This window comes from Scleropages formosus, chromosome 8, assembly GCF_900964775.1.
Source record: "Scleropages formosus chromosome 8, fSclFor1.1, whole genome shotgun sequence".
NCBI lineage: Eukaryota > Metazoa > Chordata > Actinopteri > Osteoglossiformes > Osteoglossidae > Scleropages > Scleropages formosus.
The window spans coordinates 20,947,014-20,968,507 of record NC_041813.1 but is presented as its reverse complement, the minus strand read 5'-3'; the positions used below and the strand labels follow the sequence as shown (position 1 = coordinate 20,968,507).

Genomic DNA, 21,494 nt, shown 5'->3' with positions numbered 1-21,494 from the left:
CTTGTCCCCATGAGTGAGGTAGGGGTAACATTCTCTGTGCAAAGTTTTCACATTTTTAGTTCTCCTCTAGTTTACATGCACTAGTGACTCAGCTGTGGATGTGTGTCTGCCTGTGCCAGACAATGGAAGAGTAATTGCCTCTGATGAACCTTGTTTAGGACAGCTTTCTGACTACTGTAACCCTCAGATGGTGGATGTTAAAAATGAGCAGGTGAGGGGAGGCACAGCAGCATCTTTCTCATGACCCATATTGTACCACAAAAGGTCCATAGGTGCACTGTTGTCCTCTTTCCCAGAAGAAAGCCATATTTTTCCACATGAACAAGATTTATAGCAACTGGCATGTGCCAGTTAAGGGGATCTGAACATTTACCTTGGAGAATATTCAAAATATTTGCAATAAATTTCACTCCAAGGGAAGACAGACAAAAATTAAAAACAAACTATATTTTCAATAAGTTCTTTAATAAACAAAATGTTTAAAACCAACATCTGATGCATTTTCCTGTCTCTGAATACTTCTATAGAGCTAGGGGGGCATCTGTCATGTAAAAAACATTATTGGGGGTAGGTGTCTAACCCGTGCATATGCAGGACGGTGGGAGAGCACTGTAGAACTGCATCTGGTGTGGTCCAGTGCTGCAAACGGAGGATTTCCACACCTCCACTGAGAGCCTGGATTGACAGACTTGCCATACCGCTTACCACTGAGACCGAGTCACAATTAAAGTAACGGCTGCGGTAGAAAAATGAGATGGTTAAACTGTCTTCTGCTCCTTCTGACTGATGTTTCAAATATTTCCATGTTGTAGTTTAAGCAGCCTGGAGATGGAGGTGAGGATGTCCAAACTAGATGAAGCCAGGAAACATGTGCTGTAGAAGGAGAACCACTCCCACCACGAGGAGGCCACACAGGAGAAGCACTAACCACATGGGGAAGAACCCTACCGGGGACACAGGCGTGAGTGTTCAATAATGCAAAATCTGTAATCTTCCTATAGCAAAACAGTCCTCTGTAGAAGTCAGCACATCTTACTTAGTAGTTCAGTGTAGGAGGGACCAAGCCAGATCCTCAAAAACTGGATAATGCATTTTTATTTTCATGAGTACTAACTGCTTTACTAAAGTACTTTTTTAGCAATGTAAGTCACTTTACCTTGTGCTTCAGACGTCTTTAAGGTGCTTATTAAAATGCACACTTAACCCCATTAACTCATACTAATTCATTCCTAAACACCAACAGCTTATTGAAAGGGTGGTATTTTCAGCCCTTCCTTTTATTTGATCTCTCTTCCCCTTTTTCCTCTTACACTTAACTGTGTATCAGTTATCCTAATTGCTACGCATCTCCATGTGTTTTTGCATTACTCGTTGCTAAGTGCTCTATAGTGTATCAAAACAACAATAAAGTACAGCCATTAACTATCAGAGTCTAAGAGGATAGTGGCTGGCACTCCCCCACCTCACATGCTCAAAGAATAAGCACAACTGCAAACTTACTGCGATTAGGAAGAACATGCATCTTGCACCGGCTGTCAACTGCCACGCTCAACATGGCTGCTTCATTGTTCCCCAAGACTCTTTGGCCCTTCCCTAAGGCTGGCAAGAAGGCCAGATCTGTCACCACGATGCCGTGAGCTTCCTGTACATAGTACAGCTTCTGTAGGAGCCAAAGGGGGAGGGTGAGTGAGTGCAGGTGCCTGCCTTTACAGCACATGTGGGTTCAAACACAAGTATCAGTAAATACCTGTAGCGAGAAAGCAATGTAAATAGCCACGGATCCTGTTACTGTTCCTAAGCCCAGAAATGTCCCCGTGTCACTGAAACACAGCAGCCAAAAACATCACAAAAACCAGCAAACTTCTACTTAGGAGCTCACAACCAGAACTAAACTTGGTTTGGCCAGAATTATCTACATTATTAGCCATTTATAGAGTTAACGCAAAGTGACTTACAATGATTTATCCATTTATACTAGGCACTTTTTACTGGAGTAATTTAAGGTACAGTACCTATAATAAGTATCACAACCTTGGGCATTTTCATGATTTTTTTACAACACTGAATCACATTGAATTTAATTAGGCCTATTTGACACAGATCAAAAAAATATTCTTAAAGGCAATGCGAAAACACATTTCTATTAATTGGTTTTTAATAAATTATAAATACTAGCTAAATTATAACTGAAAGGAGTAAATACCCACTTATATTGTGTTTTAGATTAACCAGAGAGGAGGAAGAAAACCTCCTATATTTTCACCTGATATCCAAACAAGAAATGACTTCTCTCCCGCAGGGCTTGGTGAGCAGGGGCAGGAAACTCTGCCCCTCCCACTTGGTGACGTAGCAGGGAGGAGGCCTGCGGTCTCGCTTGTGGGGAATCTGGACCGTGTAAAGCCTTAGAGCACCTGGCTGATCCTCCACCTTTGCAAATCTGGGAGAAGAACAGAAATCCACAAACAGATTAGGACAAAAACATACAACTCAGACATGCAATCACTCAATATCTCGAAAGCCAATGTTAGAAGAACATCTGCAGCTTCAGAGGAAAAAAAAATCATGTTCTGAGGTGTTTTTACTTAAATGCCAGACAATGATGCTCTCAGACCTTTATAGAAAAATGTAACAATAATCCATCAGAAATGTTAAAAGCATGGTAGATGAAGACATATCCTGCCTGCAGGCTTGGTAGCGATACATCTTGTCGGTGATGTTGGGCATGTTGTCATGCCAACGCAGTCCCATGGCCAGCTGGTCCTCTCTCCACACACAACAAGCAAAGTCCCGGCCCACCGTTACAATGTGCTGCACAAAAATATACAGCAATTTCAGGGTGTATCAAATGTGTATGTGTGTCTAATCTCTACATTTAATATTTGAGTTTTTCACTCAGTAAATTGTCATTTTTTTGCCGAACTTATGTGTAGATCTGTATGCACTGTTTTGTTACAAATAGCATTTTAAATAATATTTAAAACATTTACTATAAAATCTTGAGATGCTACGGGAAAGAAACTGGACTTGTCATCAAAACACCTCAAGTGCACCTTTCTGTTACATTAACATTTATTTATTCAACAGTTTTCTCCAAAGTAACTTACAATGTCTTACCCATTAATACAGCAGAGTAATTTTTACTCTGCTTACAGAGTCCATAGGGAGCAGTTCTAACCACTACACAACTGACTGCCGATGTTAAACCCTTGAGTGAAGTATTTACGATGTTCTAAGCAACTAGATTAAATAGCCATATTTAGATGAATTAGTCCATTATCTAAAGTACAAAAACCTCAGCTGGCAACTTGGCACAAGCAAAGACATGATGTTTGTTAGGCAGTGTGTATCTGAAATACATTTAATACCTTTTTGTCTGAACTGATGTCCAAGTCTTCAATCTCCCCTTCGTGAGCTCTAAAATCCAACTTCTTCTTTAGAGCAGGATACTGGAAAAAAAACACATGGTTCTCAGAGCAGGTTTGGTGAGCTCATCTTCTTGATATATAAAGAGTAGCACCAACCACAGCCCTGTTATCCGTGAGAAACCGGACTCATGATTACTGAGCTGCACGCAGGGCTGAAGATGAACAGCAGAGCTACCACATTGCAAAAGTGGAGAAGAAAAACATACGGCAAGAAACATGATGATTTAAACGAATGGAGAAAAATCAAGAAATCGCAGGTCTCACCTCCCAAACACGCACGTGGCCGTCAGCCCCCCCAGTGAGCAGCAGGCTGAGGTCAGAGCTGAACCTTACACACTTCTGCAGGGCATCGGTGGGACTGAGGTCGGAGCAGACCTCCCCCAGCTCCTGCACCAGTACCTGGGAGCTATCATCTCTCGTCTCTGCCCCATCCCTCGCAGAACTGGCCTGACCCCGGCCTCCACGTCGCCTGGGGCCACCCTGGTCACCACCACCCCCTGCTGACAAAAACCATAAAACACTCAACCTCTGAGTATTAAACCTGTATAATCACACAACGATACACAGATCACCAAGGACTGAGAATCTGGGGAAATTAAGACAGATGAAAACTCGGTCATCACAGTAAATTAATCACAATGTTGAGCGATGTCAGTCTCCCTACCCTGCTTGGTGTCGGTTTTGCGGCCCTCCTTGGTTGAGCCCAGCACAAAACGCATGAGGCTGCAGCAACCGTCTTGGCCAGCTGCCATCACGTCACCGCCTATGGCCATGTTCATGGTGGCACGCGTGTTTGTGTCATGAGAGTGCAGTAACGTGGCAGTGTGCTGCCCGCTGTCCAGCTCCAGCTTGAGGAAGTGCTGTAGAGTGATTCCATTCATCAGCCGCCAAACAAACATATCCATAAGAATGTGGCATTCATCTGCCATGCGCCGCTATATATTTACATTAATTAATACATGTAAAATCCAAACATTACAATACTGAGATGGCATCACATAAGTACTTACGATTCCATTCTTTATGCCTGTTTTGGAAGCCCCGCCCCCACCAGCTGTGATAACCAATCCAGTTTCTTTGTGCACATGCACTGTGTAGAGAGGGAAAGGGGCACGATAGAGGTCTCCCATCTTTTTTCGACCCATGGTCACCGTACTCACTCACAGGCAAAACTCTGGAAACACATACCAAAGTGACAAAGCAATTCAAAGAACACAACACGGCAAGTAACAATGCAACCGCATCTCCTCGCATCAGCTGGGGGCAGCAGGTGGCATAATAATGTTATAGAGCAGTTGCCTTGTTATGTAGAAATCCAAGTCTGAATGAATGCCACAAAAATATGACCAGTGTCAGCAGCCAGTCTCTCTTTGTCATGCATACATGTTACAGGTCACACACATGACATCACACAGCAACTGTACAAAACAGCATTTTATATATATATATGCACACATGTCTGACATTGCAGTCTCTCGCCATTACTAATAACATTTCTAATGCATTGCACCAAATTTTCCTGGAGCTTCACCCCATTGCCTCTGCGATCCTTTTACGGGATCAGTTGATTCATAGTAAACCAGTGAGTACAGAGTGTACAGGACCAGGATGTGTGGTCCTGTGCACACTGGTTTCATGGCAGTGAGTGAGTGAACCTGCTGCTAATCATGCTCTGTCTGTACTTGCCTGTAGTACTGTACAAGTCACGTGTTTGTGGGACTTAAAGTAGTAGGCAAACATACTAGTTCAGTAAATAAACCATATACAGCCAGATTTTTTTTCCTCCTCTTAGATTTTGAAGCCAAATGACATCTACAGTTCGCCTCAGCTTCCTCCTGTGTGCTGCAGCAATCCAGGGAAGTACGAAAACACGGATTGTCAAACTAGTGACATACCGCGCCAGTGTGTACACCTAGCTAACATGTTCTAATGAGCCATACCTGCTGAGCTAAATGTGACCGCGTCCTTGCCTGCTAATTCAGTCTATAATCTGCCGATGTCCCATTGTGAGCTGTCACCAGGCTGGACCGCACCGAGAGACACCGTAATATGCGGCTACTTCCCGAATTACACGTCAGCACCGTCCACATTGCGCGATGACGTCACTGGGGAACGCCGTACGTCTGTACGTAACGCCGGCGTCTCACTGCTTTCCATAACATTTTGAAAATAATGTCAACGTTTGGATTTTTTCGTAGGTATAACAATTCTGTATTTTTATGTGTTAGATTTTAAACAGACACATACACACAAGTGTTTGCGTGTTGCTGGAATACATTTTAATGACTGTACAAACGAATTAAACAGTTCTTCACATATATACTTTATATTACAGAGTATATCCAGTTAAAGCCAATTCGCGCTAAGCAGGTCACTCGAGCCACGACCATAGTCGAGCAGAGAAGTGGTATCGCCCTATTGAAGGGAAATGTGGCACCGTGTTAAAAATAAATACAGATATATTACCTCTAAAGTGTAGTCGTTTTAAACAGTCGGGTAAGTTAAGTTAAATTTTAATATGCTGTTCTTTATCAAGTTAAAATACAATGATATGCATATGAATTATCAAGATTGTTTTGTACGTGTTGGCGCCCCGGTTTGAGGCAATGTTGGAACTTGCTGTGACGCCACCGCGTTTGGTCGCCGTTTCTGTGGAGTTTGCGACAGCTCGCAAAAGAGCAAACAACAATAATAACAACAAGAATAATAATAACAGCAGCGGCGAGCAGGGGAATAAACGGGTTCACAAGTGTGAAAGTCATGAAGTGAAGGTTCTTCTCCGGGCTTTAGCTGAGCGAAACCGCTCTCCGGCCTCCGCTCGCTTCGCCCGCCCCCCCTCCGCCTCGGCTCGGACCCCGGCGGAGCGTCGCAGTCCCAGCGGAACAAAGCCCGGCGGCGGACGGCGGAGAGAGCCGACGAGTCCGGAGCTCTCGATACACACAGCGCGGGCCTCTCTGCGAGGCTCGCGCGGGATCTTCTTGCGGACCGCCCTCCTCCAGCTCTTCTTTCCAAAAATTGGCCAGAGACGTCAGCGGCGAGATGCAGACGAACGGAGCCGAAGACGGACAGGAGGAGCTGGAGCAGGAGCAGGAGCTGGAGCTGGAGCTGGGCTGCCTCGCGGGCGCGCAGAACGGAGAGGCTGGCTCCTCGGCTGTGGTCGCGCACGCCAACGGGCTCGTGTCCGGCACGAACGGCGCAGGTGCCGCCGGGAACAGCGACAGCGAGAGTAACGGCGTGTCCGCGGCTCCTTCCGCCGCGCTCGGCCCCTCAGGGAAGCCGAAGAGGCGCTTCAGTCAGTCGGACGAAGACCTGATCCGACTCATAGGGCAGCACCTACACGGGTTAGGGCTCAAGTAAGTAAATAAACCCCGACACATTTAGCTGAGCAGTGTCTTTACTTACTGTCCTTCTTGTTTGTAGCACTTTGGGTCGGGAATTTGCCACAACACCAGGCAGGCGCTGCGCGACTCGACTGTGTCTGTGTGCGCTTGAGTTGCTGGATCCAAAATAGCGGGGATATTTTTATATTAAAAATAAACTGTGGACATAAATGTATCATTTTTAACCTTCTCTGAGAAACACACTTTTGTTTGTTAAATATTAATTAACCAAATAATAATACGCAGAAAATTTCCTGGGGGGTTGGGGGGGGAATTCTCAAAGAAAAAGTAACGTAAATGCTTTTTATTTTTTTTTGTTCGTTTTTTCATATTAAAAGTAATATGATTTTCTAAAAATATTTCTATAAAAATAAGCGATGAAGCTACAGTCAGTTCCTGTCATTGCCCCAGTGTGTCGTTTTCACCTTGTTTCCTCACCGTCTTTTTCCCGAAGGAGCAAAGTTGTTCATAAGCCTCAGTCAGGCGTCACTGGTCCTTGTCCTTTAACTTAAAGTTTAAGGTTTTCAACACTTTTATTTTGCTGTAAAAAATCAAACTGATTTTTTTTTTTTAATGTATTCAAAATGTGTTGTTCTTCCTTTTTTAATAAATACATAACACTGTTAATTGTTTACTTTTTGAATGCTCATTTAGATGCCAGAAGGCATGGCGTAAGATCAAAGTAACAAAGCTTGAAGAAAATACAATAAATACTGTGCAACTGAAAATTTTTACAGGAATATGTATAATCACATCTAAGTAACATTGGCACAGACTGACAGAGGTGGAAATAAGGGCTGTGCTAAACATAATAGTTTAGTAACAGGTGAGTTTTTAAAATATATTACTTTAGGATGTATATCAATGTCTGTGTTCTGTATGTTGAGGACCTGGACCTTAATTTACATCCACTTTGGGTTAGGGTTAGCCACAGTAAATAATGATATATATAAATGACTAATAAATACAAAAACATTTTGCCCACGTCCCACATAATATCCAGGTAACGGTGTCTCAGTTGTGTGCCGTCAGGTGCACAAAGGGGCAGGGATGCGCAATAACTTAATAAGTCATCGCTGTGTTTATTTTGGAGGAATCACAGTCCTGTGCAAGGAAATTTCCCAAACATACTGTTTTGACTGAGGAAGACATCATCTTTTTCTGAGGGCTATGGGAGTAAGGTCCTGATCCAGTGCTGGGGATTTATTTATTTACGGGGATTACATGTGTGGAAGACTTTGAGTTTAATGTGATTTAAATTGTACCATTTATTAGTGAGCAGCTTAATTCATATTAATTAATGGCAGTTATAATACGCAGGAGTCACAATTGACAGGACTGAGAGCCACTGTCTTAGGAGAACTGCATTATAGGACAAAGATGAACACTCTGGCTGATACGTTTCTCTTAGGAGCATTTTGACTTTGACTTCTAATACAAAAGTGCACTCAGAGTGGTAGCATACCATTAATGGAAAGCCAGAACTTTGGAGATGTGCATAAAGGCATCGAGCAACATGAAAAAGATTGTGAGTTATGAACTTTTTAGATCTTCCTGATATTGTCAGACCATAGCGAGTGGTTTATATATATATATTTTTTTGTCAGCATATTGCTTATGAGGTAATTTTCTGTATTTCTCCATGCATACTGTATAGATCTATGTAAATAAGAAATTTGTATATCCATGAATAAAATACGAAGAGGACGTGGTGGCTGTGAAGATCGCTCCCTGTGCACTTTTTTCTGGTTCTCTTGTACATTACATTTACTTTTTTCCCATTTAGCTAGTGTCTTTCTCCACTCTTCTACAGTGTTATTTGTAGCAGTGGTTCATGTGAAAGGAATTTTTCATTCATCTTCTCAAAAGTTACATAAACTGACAATTTAGGAAGAAAGAATGAGGTTTTAATTCTGACGGTTGATCAGGAATAAGACATGAACTGCTTGAACTGAGCTGTTTTCATAAAGTGTTTCAATTTATTACCGGTTAGAATTGTTTCTTTGTTATATAGGAGCCTACTTAGTCTGCTTAACTCCTGTTAAATGTGCAGCTATTAAAACTGGTAAATCTTAAAAGCATTATCTAAACATACTTTGTCATGAATAACATTCCCAGGAAACAATTCATGTGCAGTGTAAAACCAGACATTAAATATTATCCTTTAAAAAAAAAAAAAAAAAATTAGTTTAGTGTCTAGCTCAAAATATATTGCTCAGTTGTTTATGTCTGCCTTCAGTTTACTCCTCCGGAGTCTATTCCATAACATTTGTTGTCAGGTGTTACATCTCATTTGTCTACAGCAGCTGGCTGTGGTAAGTTGCCTTGTAAAATTCTTAACATCTGTCACTCATACTGCTTTATGCAACTATCGACATTTTCTCCAACAGTGCTTTTTTTTGTCACATGGTCTGGAGAAATGTTTGGCACCCCGAGGCTGACATCAGCGCTAAAAGAGTTCCATATGACATGATTGTAATTTCTGCAGTCTTCGTTACCGACTTACCTGTGACATGTGAATCGGTCACCCTGTTCACAGACATTATGCCCTTTATGCCAGAAAACAAGAATTCAAGGATTCTTGGAGTTTTAATTTTTAAAGTATTACATCTGAATCAGTCCTGATATGTTTCAGATTAACCATCGATTTAAAGTTTGTTTTTTTTTTTTTTTTTTTAACTGCTTATTTTGATTAACCATTGTTTTGTGTAATTTACATCTCTACTTTTCTTACAGAATAATTATCCCATTATTCCTTGTTCCCAAGTTGTATAAGAAGGAAATAGTGGGACTTGTGTTTCTCAGTATCAACAGGCAGCCGGTGCAGGGGCATTTGTGCAGTTTCTTTTTGGATTAATGAAGTTCTTATCCATCTGTATATCTATAGGTCTGTCTGTCAATTTTTGGTTCTTTCTTTTGCAAAGGTTACTGGTGAATTTATGAGCAGAGTAAAATTTTCTCCTTTTCTCAATGCAAAGCTGTACTCCAACATAAGTGTGCTCTTGAATTTCACAGTGGCGGTAGGACGAACAGTTAGGATTTGGTTTCACTCAAAGATGTTTATTGGTAGGAGGATAGAACCTGGAGGTGGGATGTTTGGATGAGGGTTGCTTTGGGGAACAAGGCAGTTTCAGAGCTGGACTGTCACATTGACGTAAGCAAAGTCGGGTTTTTGGAACTAGCTCTTTGTTGGAGGCTTTGAGTTGGTTGGCATTATGACTAGAATTCCATAGCACTGGAACAGTGAGCCTATGGAGAAATATTTCCTTGTTCAAGGGAAGTGTGCAGTGCACTGAAAAAGTGTGTCTGTTTTGTTGTTTAGGTGTGTCCCTTTTTGTTGTTTTCAGGTTTAAAAATGTAAAATTTTTGCTGCATAGAAGCCGACGCATAAAACTGGTGGGAAATATAACTATTGACATTTTTAAATTCAGTTCACTTAAGTAGTACACCTTTTTCCACTTGTTTGTGGGATAAGGGGATTGCTGGAAAACAAAGACAGCAAGTTTTTATTAGTTGCTTCCTTACAAATGCTATATTTATGTTTTATTTATGATCCATTTTAGTTGCTGTTGCACATTCACTATGATCACAGCCACTGAACTCTACAGGCCTTTCAGATTTCATTTTAGCTTCACAACCGCACTCTTCAGTGTTCATGATGGCTCCATGAACTTCCCGCAAGGCTGTTTGTACAGTTTTTATTAGTTAATTTTATATATTCTGGATGTATATTCCTGACCTTGTTACTGCCTGTTTTGAAAATTGCTTTGATTTCCTGTGGATTTTCCATGCTTTAATTTTCCACTGGTCAAAGCTGCTTGAACCCTGACCAAGGAATTTTACAAAGCCGTCGTCGAATATCACAAAAACTTGTTCATACACAAAGGCATTTCTGCGTGGATTTTAAAGACAACTTTATGAATTATGTATGTGTTAGGCTACAAAAAACAATTTGAATTCTTAATGTGGTTATGAATATTTGAAGTGAAATACGAATGGTGTAAGACTCTGGAATGTAATTTTTGACTCTCAAGGCTCTGTTGACCAATTCTAACATGTGGATTCAGCATTCAAACGCTAATGAATCTTCAAATAATTTAAATTTGTCACAACCCATTCTGAGAATCAAATTATTCCTTTCCTCCTCCCCACAGTCAGACAGTGGACCTGTTGATGCAAGAGTCCGGCTGCAGATTGGAGCACTCCGCTGCTACCAAGTTCCGTAACCACGTGATGGAGGGAGAGTGGGACAAGGTACGAGGCGCACACCTGGTCGATGATGATGATGAGTATACCAACTCTTAGCATAAATATATATAGTAACCCTTCTCTGTGTCACATAATTACCGATGCACAGGACAAGAGTGATGCCTAATCCTTTATGCCTATATAATCGTCCTCGTGAAGCCATACCTCGGTAGACACCTGTTTATTGGATCATGTGAAATTATGTAGGTCCTAAGCACCGAATTTACAAAACAGTAGTTAACCATCCATAGAAAAGGTATTGTGCTCTGATTTGACTGTTATAAAAATGTTGAAGCATCTTTTTTGCCGTTGACACAGGCTGAAAGTGACCTCAATGAATTGAAAGCATTGATGCACTCTCCCAGTGCTATTGTGGTAAGTCAAAACTGCATAGCTGAAGGGTGCTGCAGCTGAAAACTAAACAGCTGATGAGTGGGGTATCATGCAAATGTTAGTTTATGCAGTTTAATGGAGCATTCTTCTCAGCAGAATGACACAGAGCCCTGTACAATGTTGCTGTAAATGATGCAGTATTTCAATGGCAAGAAAATGTTTGTGAACCCTGTTGAATTGTACTGCTTGTCAATATTGAATACATAATTTGAACATTCACAGTCTGGGCTCAGGCTGGAAAAAATAAGCAAACCCGTTTGTTTAATAACTACTTGGCAGAACCTCTTTGAGCAGTAGTAACCACCACCAGATCTTTCCTGTTGCTGTTGATCAGACTTGCACAATTCTTTTTTTTTTTTTTCTTTGAAACCATTCCGCCTTAACTGTCTGTTGGTATTTCTAGAATTCTTTTGTTGATCCAGTTCATTAAAAATGTTCGCAGACCTTTTCTTGCAACTGTGTAACAGATAGAAATAACAAGAGTAAGCCGGTTGGCCACAGAGGAGAGGATGATGAATAAACTCCCAACTAACAAGGAATTGTTGAAAAATAAACCTCTGGGGTCCAAGTACCATTGTTAGTTCACCTCTCCTGGGCATTCTAATGTGGTGATGGGGACTACATGGAGGTGTCTAATAAGTACAAATGTCAAGACTGCCAGGTGTATCTGCTATAATATCCGCACTTGAGATAGTACTTCACACTAAGTGGTCTGGAATATCTTGAATATTAAACAGTGAAATGTAGCAGTAATTGCACGGGTATGATTTAATATCATACAAATGTCTTTTATCAGGGTCATGATTTACCATTTGGGATATAGTCATCCGTTAGTATTTTTCTGTTATTCCAGTTAACAAAATCCAAACAGTATTCTCTTACTGCTTGCCCTGCTGTTCTCTGTTTGACTTGTGTAAGCTGTGCAAAACACCTGCATTCTCCCAGCTTGTGTTGTTCTGTCCAACAGCGAATGAAGTTCTTGCTGCTACAGCAGAAGTACCTGGAGTACCTGGAGGATGGAAAGGTGTTAGAGGCGCTGCAGGTGTTGAGAGGCGAACTCACGCCGCTCAAGTATAACACCGACCGCATCCATGTCCTCAGCGGGTACGGCAGCCCTCCCCTCCTACTGTACCTGCTGTCTGGTAACCTTCAGATTCAACTGCATTCACGTAAAGTTGAGTTGCAGCATGTCTTACTTCCCGTAATGTAAAGTGCCTGTCCGACATGGAAATTAACGAGAAACTTTTTGTAGATACGGTGATTAAAAAGTATTTGTGGAGGTGAAGTCTGTGCTGTGTTTCGCTGGTTTTTGATTCGCTAATAATTATGGCATGTGTTTCGCCTGTGTGTTCCCAGGTATTTGATGTGCAGCCATGCAGAGGACTTGCGAGCAAAGGCAGAGTGGGAGGGCAAGGGGGCTGTGTCACGCTGCAGACTGCTTGACAAGCTGCAGAGTAAGGCCACACACACGAATACACACCTTCACAGGACTCGAGTGACACTGTACATGTACACAAATGGCTATATGTATAAACGTGTATGTATAGTAGAATTATATGAGCAATGGCTGTAGTATTAAATTTCACTGTTCAGTGAGTATTTAATATTAATATTGGTACTATTGCGATAATTTTGACCTCAAAACCAGAATGTGGAGAGGAAAAGATTTACATTGTGCAAGTAATAACAGTAAACCTACATGCAAATGCTTCATTAGAGCAGGGGATAACACTTTGGCAATATTTTGATGGAATGCTTGCGCAAAATTACTGTCATTTTATTCGTACGCCTCATTGTAAATGCGCAACAGGCAGACAAGACATTGTTACGGCAGTATTTTATAGTTAATGCTGTAGGTTTAACTGACTGCAGTGATATTCTGATAACCAGTCTGTCTGCCCATACCAGCATACCTGCCTCCTTCGGTGATGTTGCCCCCACGCAGGCTACAAACTCTGCTGCGGCAAGCTGTGGAGCTGCAGAGGGATCGCTGCCTTTATCACAATACAGCACTCGATGGCAACCTTGACTCTGTTTCCTTGCTGATTGACCACGTTTGCAGTCGGTATGTTCTCTGCTGGCCTTCCTTCTGTCTGCTTGCAGTTTCTTGCCTTTTGTCCCTTCTTAATACCAGATGTGTAATTTCCTGTATTTTATTTGCCCCTCCTAAGCTTTTGTGTATTGTAACTGTTTTTATATACATCCCACCTGGCCCTTTCTGTTCTTAAATGTCTTTCATCGTCGTCTTTTTCCATAGCTGCCTTCTGCTCTCCTCCCCTTGTGATCCTCATTCCCTTCCTAACATTATTTCCAATTGCACTAAAGCAGTTAAACAGCATCACAAGGGTTAGTACTTAGATCAGAGGTAGTAAAGTAGAAGGACAGATTTGAACCTGGGTCCTTTGAATGCACAGCAGTGGCTCTAACCATTACGCTAACTGCTTTTCTCAGGTTTTTTTATTGTTGACAAAGCATCTGACGTATCAGTTTCAGCAGCCTGCATGCGGTTCGTGTTGTTGCTTTATTTAGCGAATTACTTTTCTCAAGGTGACTGCCGTGTTACTGTTTTTATTTTTTTATGAATTGTATCACACAGGGAAAACAGCAGACTTTTTTGTTAGTTAAATTGCCACAGCTGCACTGTTATCTTAAGTTTACCTCAGAAAAATATTCAGAAACTTTGACTTCTCAGATTTTGTGCATTTGAAGCTTGTAGCCACAACCGTCTCAAGCTGGATTTTGTGTCATTCACACAAGCTGCTGTACATTTTCAGAGGAAACGATAGATCACTAATACGGAAGATAATATGGGAAAAGGTTCTGTGCCATTAGATTGTTTGCTGTGCCTTAAGTAACAAATTGTCTGCATTCAGTTGAAATGTTTCTGGTGTTTTCAGTGTAAAAAAAAAATGGTCATTTTTGTTTTGTACATAAAAAGCCACTTATGGCTGAGTAATTTGCTTTCTTTGTCCGTCAACCAGGAAACATTTCCCTTGCACCACCCAGCAGGTTCTGACAGAACACTGCAACGAGGTGTGGTTCTGCAGGTTCTCCAATGATGGCACCAAGCTGGCCACGGGGTCGAAGGATGCAACTGTGATCATATGGCAGGTGGATCCTGTAAGTGTTTGCTCCGTTTACCTTTCTGCCCCTCGGAAGAGGATATTTCTTTATTTATGGTCTAAGGTGTTTTTCATTCAGCTGAACTCAGGTGTTTGAGAAAGTTCAAGGAACTTTTCTAAAAATGGGACATCTGTATTATTTCAATTAGGCAACTTAAAAATCCATCTGAGCAAATTTTTACAACATGGTGGTTTTTTTTGTTTCAGTGTGTTTATAAGATTTTTTTCAAGGAGTATCTTATTTGTTTGCATATAAGGAATATTTATATGCATAACAGTACATTTATGGGACATAGAAATGCATGCTGTAGAAATGACAAACCCTCACGATGACTCTGTATACACTTTTCTGAGCATGACGAAAGTTGTTGCTGGAAGGGACGAGATGTGGGCTGGTTATGACTGGCATAGATGTTGACAGGATACACATCAGTTGAGAGTGCTGCGTACCCTGGAAGGCCATGCCTACGGTGTCTCTTACCTGGCCTGGAGCCCCGACGACACGTACCTAGTAGCATGTGGTCCCGATGATTGCTCTGAACTCTGGGTCTGGAATGTCCAGGTAACTCTTTCTCAAATTCACACATTTGCATTTACTGTGTATCACAATCGCAGGTGTATTCTATATACATACTGAAACTCATGCTCACACATAGCCCTGCAGACACACAATATTCATAATCATTTATCTTTCATTATTCAGTAGGCTCTACTTGTATGTTTATCCTAGTGTGCTGTAACACAGTCGGGGATAAGTACGGGGCAAGGTGCACACGTGCCAAATGTAATTCCTGTTTAGATGCAAGTCCAATTTGAGCACACTGGCTGTTACTTCATGGAGATTGTGGTGAATTGTTTCTAGTCTTTCTCCTGTTGTTGCTGTTCTGGGGTCAGACAGGGGTGCTGCGGACGAAGATGAGTCAGTCCCACGAGGACAGCCTTACCAGCGTGGCCTGGAATCCAGACGGCAGACGATTTGTGACTGGGGGACAGAGGGGGCAGTTTTACCAGTGTGTACGTTTTCCTTCTTGTACTGTGGAGTACAGGATTCTATGTGTTTCGGTCTTTCAGTGAGGTAGCTGGTGTCACTGTCTGTGTATATGCAAGTCCCAGGTGCTCTTAGACCTGTGAACCTCATCGTGTTCCTGGCATGGGGTGTGAGTGTTTGCGAAAGATTGATCCATGTCCTGGCTGTGTTGTAGGACCTGGATGGGAACCTGCTGGATTCCTGGGAGGGTGTACGGGTCCAGTGCTTGTGGTGTTTGAACGATGGACGGACAGTCCTGGCGTCGGACACGCATCAGCGTATCCGTGGTTACAATTTTGAGGATTTGACAGACAGGAACATGTGGGTAGTGCATGCCACTGTTAAACTGTTGGGGCTATGTCACATGACTGTATGGGGGTGATAAGTGCCAAAATTAGAGTGTGGTGTAGTTTAGAATGACCTGTAGTACCACAGGAGTTCTAATAAACTACAGTTAGCACTATTACAGTGTGCTATATTATCATTTAAAAACCTGTGAAAACCAGTTTTTGGGGTAGCTTTAATGGTTTCTGCCTTTGGCAGACTTGCAGCATAAGCATTTTTTTTTTATTTTCGTTAGTAAATTTAGTTAAGGGTCTCCTCTACCGCTGTGTTGACACATTCAGACACACAGACACATTCAGATGCAGTCTGAAGGGATGCCAGTCTGTTGCAAGACACCCCAAGTGGGAGTTGAACCCTGGACTTGTTGGCCAGAGCAGGCATAACCCAGCCTGCTGTGCCCCTGCACTTGCGCCCCTATCCCCACTGGTGCATTTAGGCAAAACATTTCTTAGGAAAAAAAATGCAGGCATTGCTTCTGTGAAAATTACCTCTTTATGCAAAAGTAGAAGCCTTCCGTATTGCCCCATGCACATGCTGGCTAAGGCTGCTTGTCCTAAGCTGGGACTTGAACCCCAGGCTCGCCGCACGGCGGCCACTGGCCGAGTCTGCCGCGCTATTGTTCCCACCCACCACCCTACTGTGCATTTAGTCAATACATTTCTTACCTGCTTATGCAAAGGTTAAAAAGCCTATTTCCCATGTTGCCACACACACGCTGAGGCTGCTTAGCCTGGGGGGGAGCTTGGACTTGAACCCCAGACTCATTGCACAGGAGACACGGGCCAAGCCTGCTGTGCCACTGTTCCCACCCACCTACCTGGTGCTGCATTTAGTCAATATATTTCTTACCTGCTTATGCAAAGGTGTAAAGCAGCTTTGTACAAGTCCTACTGGTGCATTTAGTGAAAACATTTCTTACCTGCTTATGCAAAGGTAGAGGCTGGGACTTGAACCCCAGGCTTACAACACAGCAGGCACAGGCTAAGCCTGCTGTGCTACTGCACCTGTCTCTTTCCTCCTGCTGCATTTAGTCAAAACATTTCTTAGGAAAAAATGCAGGCATTGCTTCTTTGAAAACTACCTGCTTATGCATAAGTAAAGCCTAATGTATTTGCCTCAATTACATGAAATTACTATACCATTTGTGTTTCTGAGGGATGCGTGTGTTGTACTGCTAATGAATGCTTATTGTTTTGTCCACAGAGTACAAGAAGATCACCCTATAATGTCTTTTACTGTTTCAAAGAATGGAAGATTAGCTTTGTTAAATGTAGCAACTCAGGTAAGTGGTGTCTGACATTTTCTGTCACTAGTACAATCTGTTGGAAAGATTAAGTTTTCGGTAAGTGCGCGTGTGTCTGGAAACATCTGGTTTTACTCTATATCTGTGGCCATGTCTTATGTTTTGTGGAATATGTATGGTACTGGTAGGATTCTCTGGTGAGACTGTGACAGCTCGCTCTCCTTACAGGGAGTGCACCTGTGGGACCTGCAGGACCGTGCACTGGTGAGGAAGTACCAAGGTGTGACTCAAGGCTTTTATACCATCCACTCCTGCTTTGGAGGTCTCAACGAAGACTTCATTGCTAGTGGGAGTGAAGGCAAGCATCTTGCATATTGTACAATTTACCAAATAATTACATAATTTAGAGAGGCACTTTCCTCAGGAGAACAGCAGCAGGTAAGGGACCTTGGGGTCATCAGGCCAGTTCCTAAACCGTTAGCTTACCTTGTGCTGGCAGCAGTCAAAAGTCCTGATGCGTTCTCTCTGCAGACCATAAAGTGTATATCTGGCACAAGCGCAGTGAGCTGCCCATTGCCGAGCTGAGCGGACACACACGCACGGTGAACTGTGTGAGCTGGAACCCCGTCTATCCAGGTTTCATGGCCAGTGCCTCAGATGATGGCACTGTAAGGATCTGGGGCCCCTCACAGGATCCACAGGACTGCGACGAGCTCAATGGTAAATAATTTTGCACTCGCTTATTTCACTCCAGATGTCTGGGAAGAAATCCTCTCATGCTGTTTTTGCAGCTGGATAATTTGAGATGAAAGCAATGATCATGACTATAGTTGAGGAAATGTCCTCAAACCCTTGTTTGGATAATATATTTCTACCTGCACTCTTAAGTCAGAGTGGAGTTAGCATTTTCTTCCCGTGTTTGTGTGGGTTTTCTCCCGTGGACCAGAGATAGATAGATAGATAGATAGATGGATGGGAACTGAACAGAGAGCAAGAAATATATAATATATATATATATTATATATCTTGCTCTCTGTTCAGTTCCCATTTGAGGCTGTGGTTAATTCTTCTTTGCTATCTGTGCCACTGACCATGTTTCATGGACCTTAACTTGAACAGCAACACAGAGATCTGCCATGTCTTTATAATGAGGAAAGTGTTTGTGGAGCAAAAGCAAGTGTCTTAACTGCAGTGCTTTTCTCTCCCCAGACGGCAGCGGTGGCATGGATAGTTGATGGGGAACTATGAAGTGGAACTCTTCTCTGAAAACAATAGTTAAAAAAAAAAAAAAAAAAAAAAAAACGGAGAGGAATACAAAAAACATTTGTTTGGTGAGGCAGTTACCACAGCAGCCACGCGCATACATTTGCAGACAAAAAGCCCCTCTCTGACTTCACACCTGGATGCTGTGTGATGACACGAAGCGTTGCACTTCTGCACTGTCTTCACATCACCACCTGGGCTGCTCCTTTGCACCCGTTTCCAGCTGTCGGACTAAATCATGACTTGAGCCACCACCAGACACGAGACGTCTGCGGCCCTTTTACTCTTCTTCTCTTTTTTTTTTTTTTTTTTTTTAATTCTTTCGTCCTCATCCAAAGCATAGCATTGAAACTCCAACACAACAATGTTAAAGATCATATTATTTATATTGAGTTGTATATTTAAGTGCTGACAATAGGGTATGACAGCTGTTCATCTTTACATTTATACAAAGCTAAGCTAACACACAGAGATATGATGATGATGAAAAGGCTCACTTGCATCAAGACCTCCTTAAGGGGTATGCTTGGTCCCAGGGAACCTTTTGCTTGAGTTTCATGAGCGCTACGGATGGGAGAGACAGATCATCCTTTTACATTATTTATACTACTTGTAAATCACATGTGGAATTATTTATATACCCATCACCCTTTTTCCTTTTGTGTGCGCTTATGTATTGTTTATGCCAAGTGCAGGTATGATCACTCCTATACTGACACGGTAGAAGTTAAGGTTGTGAGACTTCCTCAGTTTGTTCCTTTTTATGTTCCAGTGGATTACACTGCGATTTTAAAGGACCTGACATTTCTGTCAGTCCACGGGGCAAGAAGAGTGTCTCTGAAGGGAAAGGAGGGACTTGTACGTGCAAAAGAGTTGTGTCCTACTGCAGAATGTTACTGAAGCTCTAGTGAAGATCAGGGGGAGCTGGATGGTCTCAGCGGGATATAGTGCTACTTCCTCAGCCGTCACACTAGAGCACTGGAAGGGCTGACAGTTTCCAAAATAAAATGTAAACATGTGATATGGCTGACAGTACAGACAGCCAAACTGTAAAGGTAAGATCACTTTCTGATTCATAACAACAAACATGAGCGTGCTATTAATGTAAGCTAGGGTTTGGACCCCATGTTTACTCTGTATGAACTATACATTCAAAATAACTGCTTTACAGAAAGCTGTACGTAATATGGAAAAGATTAATAGACATAGAAACAATTTGTAATATGGTGAATATGCAGTTTCTGAGCCCCTTCTCTGTCGCATCTGTGGGGACATTGACAAGTCATGCCAGTGGAGACCATCATCTTTTGATGTTATATCCTGCTGAGACTTTTTTGTCCTTGTGCTCAAGAAAGAGCCTCGAGTCCTTTGCTGTTACCCACTGCTCTAATCGTCACAGAGTTCTGTGGAGATGTGTACAGGGTGGGAACATAGTACAAATGGCATATAGACCTGTTTCTCCAGTGTGTTCCACTGTCCCTGTCCCCTCCTTTGCGTTTGTTATTGTCCCCAGCTTTGACCTTATTTTTCTTGTGTTTTATTCTCTATTTATCTGCAGTGTGGTGTTTTCATGGCCTTACCTGACCTTGGCTTTAGGTCTTGCTCAGTACAGCAGCAGCTATAGAGCAGTACTATTGTCTGTGATTTTGCTTTTAATGGCGGTAGGGGATTACTAGCATTACCGTACAGTTACTTTTATTTGTTTTCTTGTAGTACAACATTGAAATATGGCTAGCTTATGGATCTCTATTTTTCTATTTCTACAGCTTTTTATCTCATCCACTCTCTTGTAAATGTAAAATGTGAGCGAGAACCAAGATGTTGATGATCCTTTGCACTGTTCCAAGTTAACAGGCTTAAAATGACTACCACTTATGACATGTATGCAGCGTGTTGTACAAAAGCTTGGGACCTGTAGGATTGTACACTACAGCATGCCATGCTTATGACATAAAGGCGCCTACACAGGTGATGGAACAGCACCATATCTCACCACCAGCAGAAAAGCTTCCACAAAAATGATGTTCTTGCAAGTTTGTCTGTTTTGTCTACATTTAAGACTTCTGTGGTTATTGTACCACTGTGTGCCTAGGAGCAATGGAGGGCCTGGGTCATTTTTCATTTAAATGTATCACTCTTGCAGATGTGATTGTACCGTTATGTGATGTAGGAGAATGTTATGTATGTACATTTTAAATAAAGCAATCAGGGAGCTGAGAAGAGAATCTTACAAAAGAAAGTACGTATTCGTCGTACACTTCTGTCTTTAGAGATCTGGGATAAACCAAACACACATTGGCTGAAGCCATGCCGCGGCGAACAGGAGCCTAACCCGGCAACACAGGGCGTAAGGCTGGAGGGGGAGGGGACACGCACAGGACAGGATGCCAGTCCGTCACAACCGGGACTCGAACCTCAAACCCACCAGAGAGCAGGACCCAGCCAAACTCGCTGCGCCCCCACGCCCCCCTGGAATAAACCAATAAGCTGAATATTTACATTGTACTTCCAAACAATTGAGTACACGTAGCATACAAGACAATATTTTGCAATCTTTATTTGATTATCCAACAGTATAAAAAGACAGCCAAGCTAACTCCACACTAATCATGCATTCTCTTCACAACACCGTAGACATTACTGAACAAGCCTTGGTACAAATACAGAATTAGTGTTTCTGAACTGCAAGAAACCAGACACAAACCATGCTGCTTGTCCACTTGCCTTGATTGTCTTGTCTTTTACAATACTGATACAATTAAAGTGTTCAGTAAAAAAAGAAAATCTACAGTTCCAGGTACGTAAACAAAACTAAATATCTTGTCTAAATAGCGCAACTTTGCATATAAGTTTACATGATGAATGAGTTCAGAGTCACTCTTAAGTCTGTGTATGAGTTCATAGAAAGAGGGGACAAGTCACTAAGTGAAGATGTTGAGCTGACCATTGCAGTGCAGAAACTGCACATTTCGCAAGTGCATAATACATAATAATATAAAATCCAGCCATCTACCCAGGGTTGTGTTGTAACTATGTACCAAGCCATTA

The 21,494-nt window shown here is 42.2% G+C and overlaps 2 protein-coding genes across 4 annotated transcripts; one reads left to right on the top strand and one right to left on the bottom strand.

Moving 5' to 3' along the window:
- Nucleotides 1-60: 60 nt before the first annotated feature.
- Nucleotides 61-5,499, bottom strand: preb (prolactin regulatory element binding). 3 transcript variants are annotated; one of them, XM_018756895.2, is made up of 10 exons: nt 5,366-5,499; nt 4,436-4,599; nt 4,090-4,285; nt 3,690-3,925; nt 3,366-3,446; nt 2,681-2,808; nt 2,264-2,437; nt 1,748-1,820; nt 1,501-1,660; nt 61-944 (listed from the first exon to the last, which is right to left on the bottom strand). In XM_018756895.2, the coding sequence occupies exons 2-10, from the start codon at nt 4,568-4,570 to the stop codon at nt 850-852; spliced, it is 1,278 nt and encodes a 425-aa protein (XP_018612411.1). In that variant the 5' UTR covers nt 4,571-4,599; nt 5,366-5,499; the 3' UTR covers nt 61-849. The 3 variants fall into 3 exon arrangements, with proteins under 3 accessions (XP_018612411.1, XP_018612413.1, XP_018612412.1); XM_018756897.1 differs by having other exon boundaries at nt 850-944; nt 3,690-3,922; XM_018756896.1 differs by having other exon boundaries at nt 850-944; nt 5,396-5,499.
- A 113-nt stretch (nt 5,500-5,612) lies between these two features.
- On the top strand, nt 5,613-20,676 carry LOC108937211 (WD repeat-containing protein 26-like). The gene is made up of 15 exons (XM_018757006.2): nt 5,613-5,921; nt 6,449-6,778; nt 10,960-11,059; nt 11,372-11,428; nt 12,414-12,550; nt 12,803-12,900; nt 13,355-13,511; nt 14,428-14,566; nt 14,990-15,130; nt 15,463-15,582; nt 15,771-15,916; nt 17,144-17,222; nt 17,412-17,541; nt 17,715-17,903; nt 18,393-20,676. Exons 2-15 carry the CDS (start codon nt 6,465-6,467, stop codon nt 18,416-18,418), a joined length of 1,833 nt encoding a protein of 610 aa, XP_018612522.2. The 5' UTR covers nt 5,613-5,921; nt 6,449-6,464; the 3' UTR covers nt 18,419-20,676.
- Nucleotides 20,677-21,494: the final 818 nt, after the last annotated feature.

Excerpts from the sequence above, each read along its gene's own strand:
- LOC108937211 (XM_018757006.2), top strand. The coding sequence starts at position 6,465 with ATGCAGACGAACGGAGCCGAAGACGGACAGGAGGAGCTGGAGCAGGAG. Across the intron at positions 17,223-17,411 it reads TGTTAAATGTAGCAACTCAG|GGAGTGCACCTGTGGGACCT; the intron begins GTAAGTGGTGTC and ends CTCTCCTTACAG. Across the intron at positions 17,542-17,714 it reads CATTGCTAGTGGGAGTGAAG|ACCATAAAGTGTATATCTGG; the intron begins GCAAGCATCTTG and ends TTCTCTCTGCAG.
- preb (XM_018756895.2), bottom strand. The coding sequence starts at position 4,570 with ATGGGTCGAAAAAAGATGGGAGACCTCTATCGTGCCCCTTTCCCTCTC. Across the intron at positions 2,438-2,680 it reads TATCGCTACCAAGCCTGCAG|ATTTGCAAAGGTGGAGGATC; the intron begins GCAGGATATGTC and ends TTCTTCTCCCAG. Across the intron at positions 1,661-1,747 it reads ACATTGCTTTCTCGCTACAG|AAGCTGTACTATGTACAGGA; the intron begins GTATTTACTGAT and ends TGGCTCCTACAG.